At 56.5% G+C, this 9,439-nt stretch overlaps 1 protein-coding gene across 1 annotated transcript in view; it reads left to right on the top strand.

Moving 5' to 3' along the window:
- Nucleotides 1-985: 985 nt before the first annotated feature.
- CDH26 (cadherin 26) overlaps nucleotides 986-9,439 on the top strand; it is a 31,861-nt gene continuing 23,407 nt past the window's right edge. Inside the window, exons 1-3 of the mRNA XM_054573534.1 lie at nucleotides 986-1,022; nucleotides 3,071-3,136; nucleotides 5,767-5,789. Coding sequence (XP_054429509.1) covers nucleotides 986-1,022; nucleotides 3,071-3,136; nucleotides 5,767-5,789 — 126 coding nt within the window. The remainder of the gene's footprint in view (nucleotides 1,023-3,070; nucleotides 3,137-5,766; nucleotides 5,790-9,439) is intronic.

The raw sequence follows: 9,439 nt of genomic DNA, 5'->3' as shown, positions 1-9,439 counted from the left end.
CCTGGAAAAGTGGCTTTGCTTGCCTCCGGCTTCCTCAGGCCAATGGTTCACTTAACCAGGGGTCCTGGGATGGACCCGGGCCACTGATGACTAGGATGGCTCCACCAGAGAGCACACGCATGGTCTTGGCGTCACGATCTCTCATGCACGCGTCTGACCCAGCTCAACGCCCTACATGCCGTAGATAGAAACCCAGCTGATTTCAAGCAGCCAATGCTGGAACGTTGAGTCAGGAAGTCATTCAGTTCATGTCTAAGACACTGAGTCTCGTGCCAATCTGGTGACAGAAGTCACTGTATTTCTAAGAAGTGCCTCATTTCTGGGGAGTTGTTTACATACAAGTTGCATTTAAACCAATTAAAACAATCCCACGTGTAAAAAATAATAACCCATGGAGAGACTGTAAGAAGAACAGCTTCAGGGTAGAACCGGTTAGTGGGGAAACTTTTTAAAATGTACAAGAATGACCTAAAAATCTACACCAGTATTATCTACGTCGTGCAGGGTTAGACCGTCTCAGAACTTGACTGACTGCGCTGGCTGAAGGCTTGGAACTGTCCTGTCTGGAGTCACATTGGGAGCCTAAGACAGAAAGAGGGGCCGGGGCCGTTGCTGGCCTTGTGCCAGCGGCACAAGGAAGGCGGTTCGTAGGGGGCCTCAGGCCTGTGAGGTCAGTTTCCAAGAAGACGCGAGAATCCCTCTTCCTACGATACAAACATCGCCTCCTCCCGCTTCCCTTGATGCTCACTCACTCGAGCGGCCCCAGGAAAACACAAAGCTGGGAGGCAGCTTGTTCCAAGGTGCCAGAGAGCCAGTATTTGTTGTTTGTTCATGTACACGCACGGAGCACCTTTCAAAACAGCCTGAAAGTACGCAGCATGTGTGTTCTTTGCTGTGCGGACAATTATCGTATGCTTGTTTTGTGTGCAATAAAACCACCACGCCCGAGTCTTTGTGGACCTGCAGTTTTCTTTCCTTGGGATCCATGAGGCGGTGGAAGGGCGCCGTCAGCACCTTGCCGGGTTTGCTTGGTTTTTAACGCCGTTCGCTTTCCGGGTCTGCCTTTCCCCTGCTGAGGCTGGGGATGGGCCAAGCAGGAAGCTCTTCCACCCCTTTCTCAACCCGGAGCGACACCCACAGCACCGGGGCGGGCTGTGCCTGTCTCGAGTCCCTCTTCCTCTTTTTATCGCCCGGACAGCATTGGGGGGCTTGGGAGCAGGGTGGGGAGTTGGACACCTGACGTCACGTGCCGCGTGTCACCTGCACCTTAACTGGAAACACGTGCCCTCTTTTCCCGTGACCCCTGGTGCGGAGAAGGCAGTGTTGGGCAGCTGCTGCTCCGGACACCATGGGAGGCCCTTGGCTCCCCTTCTCAACTCGCTCCCCCTCAGCGACATGCATTCTTCTGGGCCCACCGAGCAGTGGCAGCGTATAATTGGGGGGCATGTTAAACAAAATTCAGCTGAGTGCCTTTCAAAGGCCTTCCTGGCTTTGTTCAGTGGCATGTGGATGGGGCGGCCTCCCATCCAGCGGACAGAAAGCAGGTGAAAACCCTGTATGAGAGGCGTCCCTATACCCGAAAGAAAGTCACATCCTGACCATCAGAGCCGAGAGGCTGAGACCCGGAAAGGTCTGCGCAGATTTAGTTGCTGCTCTCGCCTCGCCCGCCGCGTGCTTCCCTTTCACCGTGGCCCCTCCGTCCCACCTGCGCGCAGAAGCAAGTCCGCACCCCCGGTCCCTGGGGCCTCCATTCCTTCGGAAGCCCCCGTGGCCTGGGAGACTTGTCTTCCATACGTTGGGGTGCTTTTCTCCTGTCGCCTCTGCCTTATGACTCCAACTCTTAGGCCCTAAAAGGTAAAGGGGGCAGAGTTGGCTACCACAACAGGCCTCCTTGGCATAAGGGTCATGTTAGGCTGGTCATTTTTAAGAGACAGAAAGCGCAGCAGAAGCTCTGAAAACAGAGCAGGGCCAGGCGACAGGTCCGGGTGGCCGGGCCACGCTGCGGGAACCACCTCCCCATCCCCCGCGCACAGCCCTTCCCTAGGGTCCTCTCTGTCTGTCTGTTTCTTCACTTGACGTGAGGTTATTGTGGGAAGTTAAACTCTCCTGTGACTGTGCAGACGTATGACCTTGACCTCGGACTCCTGGGACTGGAATGTGCATTTTTGAGCGACACGCCCGCAGGGTGGCCGCCACGCGAGGCCTAGCCAGGAGCCGCGGAACGTCCCTCACCTGCGTTGTCCGCCCCCTCCCCACGCCCTGCAGCCCATCGGGGCGACTCCCAGGACCCGCCTCCTGTCGGGGAAACCAGCCCAGTTTGAACGACCAGGTCCCTGCCACGGCCGCTGTCCTCCGGGTCAGCACGTGAGGGTCCCCAGCCCCGACGGGGAGAGGTCATGGCTGTGCTCGGCCCCTGGGACCCTCCATCGGCCCCCTCTGCTGGCTCTGCGTCCTCCAGGGGCAGGACAAAGGAAAGAGGCGAAGGAACAAGCCCGTGTGCCCCCTCCACAGGCCCCTCTGCCAGGCTTCCTGGCTCACCTGGGGACAGGTGTCACACGGCTTGTCCCTAGGAAGGCGCAGGCCCCGCCTGTGCCCCTCCCCAGCTCCCGCCCGGCAGCAGTAAGGAGGCAGAGCCCGACCATCTTCTCGCACTTGTCCTTGTGACACAGGACAGACGGTGTTTCTGGGCCAGGTGCAGTTGGGGGCGCACTGGGCACTTCCCTACCCCGCTGCTGGGTGCCCTGCTGGCCCAACCTGGCCTTCTTGCCCGCCGGGCAGTGCCGTGGCACCCGCGCCCTGCCCCTGCTCCCCGCAGGGACCCACCAGGGGCTCCCTGGCTCCCGTGCCAGCCACTGGGGACCCACCCACTGGCCTCCCAGTTGGCAGAGGAGGCGCCGGGCACCCCGGGTCCTCTAGACCTGGCCGGGGCGGCGGGGAGCGGGGAGGCGGGCTCCGGGCCCCCGGGGCAGGGGCAGATGGCAGGGGATGGCCTTCTGGGCCGCGCCCTGTGGAGTCCGGAGGTGGCGGGCCTTCCTTTTCAGAAGGCGCTGAGTTGTGTCTTCATTCTCAGCTAAGGAAGGGCCGCTCCTCTCTTCCTGGGCGCTCAGCCCGTCCCCGAGGCCCCTTCTGTCTCTCTGTTTCTTCACTTGAGGTTATTCTGGGGAGATAAACTATTTTTGTGACCGAAGACCTGCGACCTTGACCTCGGACTCCTGGGACTGGAAAGTGCATTCTGAGCAGATTTGCAAAGCCTCCTCCTCAGCGCGCTGCTCCCCCGCCCCTCTGCCCAGGAGGTGACAAAGCAGCAGGCTGATGTCGCGGGGACTCAGGACCCTGCAAAGACACTCGAGCGCCCGCCTTGGTGGGCACGGGAAACTCAGGACAAAGTCCCTCCTTTCTCACCCTGCCTTACAAGTTCGTCATTGCGGAAAGAGTACTGAGTGCTGGCGGTCGGCCGGGCGCTCTGGACACCCGAGGGGAGAAGCCTGGGTGACAAGCTGCAGTCCACGCGCGGGCCCCCGGGGCTGCAAGGCGCTTTTATCTCCCAAGCTGTCCGTGTCTTCCGGTAGCAGCTTCCACCGAGCGGGGCGCTGCCACCTTGTGGCCGCAGCGCGTTACTGCACCTCTGGGGACGACCCGAGACCGTCTTCGCCGAGCATAAGGGAGCCTTCGAGTGTCCCCCAGGTGGGTCTTAGCTAAGACAACAGCGGAGGAAGCCCGGGGTCACCTGCGGAGGGTGGCACAGCCTCACGGAGAAGGCTTGCCACAGAGGAAACTGCCTTCCTGCTCAGCTCTTTTTAAACGCTTGAGGATGTTGAAAGTTTGGTTGTTTTTATTTTTTTTAATTAAAAAAAGATTTTATTCATTCATTTTTAGAGAGAGAGGAAGGGAGGGAGGAAAACACCCATGTGTGGTTGCCTCTCACACGCCCCCCACTGGGGACCTGGTCCACACCCCAGGCAGGTGCCCTGACTGGGAATCGAACTGGCAACCCTTTGGTTTGCAGGCCGGCACTCAACCCACTGAGCCACCCCAGCCAGGGTAAAAATTTGGTTGTTTTTAATATACCAATTTCTTTGCACTTACAGCAGATGGAAAAGTAGGGCCCTTCACAAGCATCCCCTCCCCCGCACCGCGATCCCTGGATGTCAGCACCCAGCCTTTCTGGCTCGACGTTGTCTTCCTCATCTCTGTTCTCCCTGCCACCAGCCATGTGCAACCTGCGTCTTGACGCCCCCACGACCGTTCAGCAAGGCTCAGCCTGCCTGACCCATGAGTTCTGAGAGATTCTCCCTTGATCAAGTTTCCCAATAGACTGCCGTGGGATGAACTTACCCACTGTAAAAATGAGCACAGAGTTGTAAATCCAGTAATTTTTATTGTTTCTTTTTATGTGCAGGAAATATGTACAGGGCTTAAAACTGCATTGGTTACCCTCTTCAATAATAAGCCATTAATTTGGACTAAGATAATAAGCTATTCCAGCTGCAGTGTTCGGCAGCATCTCGTAGAGCTAAAGGAGTCCAGTAAGAAAGTTTACCACCTGTTTCACCCACTAAGGAAGTGTTTGCTATTTTAATTTGTTTCCTTTATTGATTTAAGAGAGAAAAAGAAAGAGAAAGGGAAACATCAAGTTGCTGATCCACTTACTGAGGCTTGTACGACCTCGACCAGGGCTCTGCTCTGACCGCATCCTTGGCAAGTCAGGACGATCCTCTGACCGGCTGAGCCGCGCCTGGCCCAGCCAGAGCTGTTTACTATTTTAAACAAGGAAATATGATAACGCAGTCGTCTGCTAAGGTAATCAGCATTACAACCGATCTCAGGTGTTGCTTTAAGCTTCACCGCTGCAACCCTAAGTACTGACAGAGTAGAATTCCCAAGGTGTCCTTTTCTTCCAGAATTCGAATGCAGAGCCAGACCCGGGCCAGGGAGGCCCTCCCACAGGGAGTCTCTCCCCCTCGCCTTCTCCCTCCTTCTCTAATCCCGAACTCCAGTGGCAGATCCATCTAAGCTTAAAAGGGATTTTGGCAGCAATTGTCTGTCAACCCCAGAGCCCTGAGTCATGGTTGTGATGAAGATGGTTAGTGCTTTGGAAAGGAAAAGTAATGACCCTTCCCCGTCCTTCCTTCCTCTCCTCCTTCCTTCCCCCTCCCTCCCTCCCTCCCTCCCTTCCTTCCTTCCTTCCTCTCCTCCTTCCTTCCCCCTTCCTTCCTCCCTCCCTTCCTTCCTTCTCCCTCTCCCTCCCTTCCTTCCTTCCCCCTTCCTCCCTCCCTCCCTCCCTTCCTTCCATCTTCTTTTCCTTAATAAAGTTATTTTTCTTGGAGTTCTTTTCTAGTTCTTTTGTACAAGGGAGGGGGTGACAGGGAACAGCTCTGACTACCCTGCTGCAGAGGGAGCTCAGCTCTGGGCAGTGGACGTGGAAACTCAACACAAACAAAGAAACAAAAGGGAGCAGTAGCCTCCCTTCCACTCCCTTCCCAGGAACTGGGAGGTCAAAGTTTAAGGCTCCAGCAGCCCCGCCCACATAGACATGAAGCAGGGAGGGGACCGGGAGGGGAGTGCTGAGAGGAGAGCGTCTGGGGCCGAGCAACGGACGCAGAGTGGCTGGGGAGACGGTCCTGCTGGGAAGGACGGTGCCTGGCTCCAGGGGAGACCATAGCCCAGGGGACTTGCTGCCACCCACAGGCTTGGGCTCGGACCCCTAGGGCAGTCGTGTGGTCATGGGCGCCGGGGGCCCCCTCTCCCGGCTGCGCCTGCTCACAGTGCTGCTGCTGCTGCCACTGCAGGTGAGTGGGGCTGGGACCAGCCCGCGCGCCCGTGGCCTCCGTGGGCCAGGGCCAGAGCCGAGTGTGCTGGGGCTGCCGGGACCTCCCGAGGGGCTTAGGCCATGAGGGTTTGGGGGAGTGGGGGGCCAGGCTGAGGGGACTCCATTCGAAGCGGCGCACACTGTCTTGTTTAGATTTTTATCAACACGCAAGTCTACCAAGGAGTCTCCTGCTCACACTTGACGTCAGACCGAGAGAATCTCAGTTGTGTAGGTTGCTCACGAACAAAGCGCAGATGGGTAAATTCCAATGCTCTGACTGGTGTCCTGAGCGATTCAGGAGCCGCGCAGCCTCCCGCCTGCCAGACGGGAGCTCCGCGTCCCAGGCGGGGGGCGCGGGACAGGGGCCTGGGCTGGCAAAGCGCTGACCGTGGCCAGGGCGCCTTTCTTGAGGGGGCGGCGGGGCCGGGCCAGGCCGCTGACCTCGCCGGTGCCGACCCGGGAGCGATGCCAGGCGGACTGGGTGAAGAGCCCACTCCTGGGACAGGCTGAAGCTGCAAGAAGTTAAGGACTGAGCCTCAGTTTGGTGACATGGGGCTGATGAGCACCGGTGACTTCATGTGGGGTCTGCTCTCTCTTTTCTAACAGTTCCCCACTTTTGATCAGACGCTCAGTGTGAGAGATGTGGTCAAAACTTAAGGCATCAACCCCCGTCCCCGCCACTCTGTGGCTCCCTGATTTCTGCCAGCCCTTTCTGGGCGGGTGGGTCCCAGGTGTGCGGTCTCCCCTGGCCTCCCCCGGCTCCTCCACATCTGGCTGCAGAACTGGGTCACTTGGTTGACCTCGGTCCTCACCGTGGCCTCAGCAGAAGTCTTTTAGCAGCTGTGAAGCTCCTGAAGCCTCGTCCAGCAGTTTGTGTTGCGCTGATGGGGGTGTGGCCCGGGCATCAGGTTTGAACTGAACCTTGTCTGGTCCTCTCTCCTTCACTGGAAGAGGGAGCTGACATCAGCATTTGCCTGACCCTCGGTCATGGCAGTGAACCAGGAAGTGCTCGGTCCGGTGACGGCTCAGCCGCCGCACCCCTCGGTCTCTCCTGGTCTGTCCGGCCCCCGGGGAAGAGTTGGCTCCGTGCATTCAGTCCCCACACTGGACGGCCCATTGCAGGCTTGTCCTGGGCCAGGCACTTTCCCTAGCGCCGGGACGTCACAGGAAACAAAAGAGGGGAAGAACTCCCGTCTACGGCACTCACCCTGCAGGGGACGCTGGTTTGGCGCCAGGTGCTTGGCGCTGGGAGCCCCGGCAGGCTCACTCTTCTCCATATCGGGTTGTGAGTGTTTTTGCCGAATGAGCACTAGGCCGCGCTTGCTTTCTACTCCTCCTCCCTGCTCTGACCTCCGAATCTGAAACTGAGGCTGCTCTGCGGAGAGCTGTCACGCTTACGCATCCCCACACCCACGCGGCTGCTCTGACAGGAAGCACGCGGCAAAGCTCTGCCTCTTCTGCCTGTTTCCGTCACGCGTGCGAATGTCACTGAAAACCCAGGGAGCGTCGGCGTCTGTGGGCTAGCACTGGAGCCTGCGGGGTTTGAAGCGTATTTCTCAGTCCATTGAAGATGATGATGATAAGCCGATTGCATCTTAATATAAATCACATATCTTAGGGACAATAACAGTATTTTAAAGATTTTATTTATTTATTTTTAGAGAGAGAGGGGAGAAGGGAGAAAGAGAGGGAGAGAAACATCCATGTGTGGTTGCCTCTCACGCGCCCCCTACTGGGGACCTGGCCTGCAACCCAGGCCTGTGCCCCGACTGGGAATCGAACTGGTGACCCTTTGGTTCACAGGTTGGCACTCAATCCATGAAGCCACACCAGCCAGGACAAAAAAAAAAAAAAAAAAAAAAAACACCATATTTTAACAATGTCCATTTAGCTTGAGGAGTGGCACTGTTGTGTGTTTTTGCCAGTCTCTTGAATGTCCAGCTTAAAAGAGGACGCGGGAGCCTCCCCCCGATTCTGCGTCCGGCCTCCTGGGAGTGTGGCTGGTTAGCGCGTGGGGTGACGGTCCGGCCTCGCTCAGACGGGCCTCTGGAAAGGGAACAATGTCCAGTTGCCCTGCACTGGACAGGTCGTTTAGCAGCACTTACTCTCAACGTGGGACGTGAATGTCCTGGGGACATCGAAACTCCCGGCCTCTCTTCCGCACTGGACAGCTCTCGCTGGCGCCTGGGCGTGGAACGTGATGCGTTCGCCCCGAGGAGGCTCTCGGTCCCCTGGGCCACGCGGATCTTCCGAACGCTGACGTGGGTTAGTTCACAAAATAAAAATAGTGTCTCCGTGGGTCTATCGGGAGAATCTTTACGCACTGGGACAGCTGCCTAGCTCATGGTAGCAGGCGCATGTTTTCCAACATCCTAATTTTTGCTCGAAAGCTTAAATTCTATCGACTGCTGTCCCATGAAGACAGTGGCCTCGCCCTGGCCAGAGGGGCTCAGTGGGTTGAGCGTCGTCCCACAAAGTGAAAGGTCGCCAGTTTGATTCCCGGTCAGGGCACGTGCCGCGGTTGCAGGTTCGGTCCCCGGTCGGGGTGCGTATGGGAGGCAACCGATTGATGTTTCTCTTTCACATTGATGCGTCTCTCCCCCTCTTTCTTCCTCTCTATCCCACCTCTAAAAACAAATATATGAAATCTTTAAAAAAGAAACAAAACCACAAAAAACGGTGGTCTATTCAGCTGGCCGCTGTGACCACCACACAGGGGCCGCCCTCCGACACATCCCGCCTCTCGGGCCTCCCCCACCCCCGGTCTGGCCCGCAGAGGGCTGCCAAGGTGTCGGCTCCAGGGCTGCAACGGAATAAGATCAGGAACTTTCCCGGCTCCGTTGTCTCTCAAGTGATTTCAGCAATTAAGTGACCACATCGATGGCTTCATTCTTTTTTAAAAAATTAATTATGCTGTTACAGTGGTCCCAATTTTTCTCCCTTTGCCCCCCTTCACCCAGCACCCCTACTCCCTCGGGCGATCCCCTCTCCCCACGTTGCTCATGTCCCTGGGTCATGCATATAAGTTCTTGGGCAACTCTCTTTCCTATACTTGCTCTGAACATCCCCGTACCTATTCTGTGCCTACTCATGTGTACTTCTTGACCTCTGCGCCTTCTCCCTGACTCCCCCAGACCCCCAACCCCCCTGGCCCTCATCCCAATGTTCTCCACATCTGTGTTTCTGTCTCTGTTCTGCTTGTTGGCTTAGTTCGTTTTTTTAGATTCAATGGTCGATAGCTATGCACTCACTGACATTTTAATGTTCCTAGGTTTGATCTTCTTTTTCTTAAAGAAGACGCTTTAACAGTTCGTATAATAATGGTTTGGTGATGATGAACTACTTCAGCTTTTTCTTGTCTGGGAAGCTCTTTTATTCTAAATGAGAGCTTTGCTGGGTAGAGTGATCTTGGCTGTGGGTCCCTGCTTTTCATGACTTTGAATACTTCCTGCCAGCCCCTTCTAGCCTGCAGAGTTTCTTTTGAGAAATCAGCTGACAGTCTTATGGGAACTCCGTTGTAGGTAATTATCTGCTTTTGTCTTGCTGCTTTTAAGATGCTTTCTTTATCTTTAATCTTTGGCATTTTAATTATGATGTGTTTTGGTGTGGTCCTCTTTGGGTCCATCTTCT

This window comes from Pteronotus mesoamericanus, unplaced genomic scaffold (assembly GCF_021234165.1).
Source record: "Pteronotus mesoamericanus isolate MK-2021 breed Mesoamerican mustached bat unplaced genomic scaffold, CSHL_Meso_final contig_25, whole genome shotgun sequence".
Lineage (NCBI taxonomy): Eukaryota > Metazoa > Chordata > Mammalia > Chiroptera > Mormoopidae > Pteronotus > Pteronotus mesoamericanus.
Note: the sequence above shows the minus strand (reverse complement) of the source record. Positions and strands in the feature narration are given on the sequence as shown.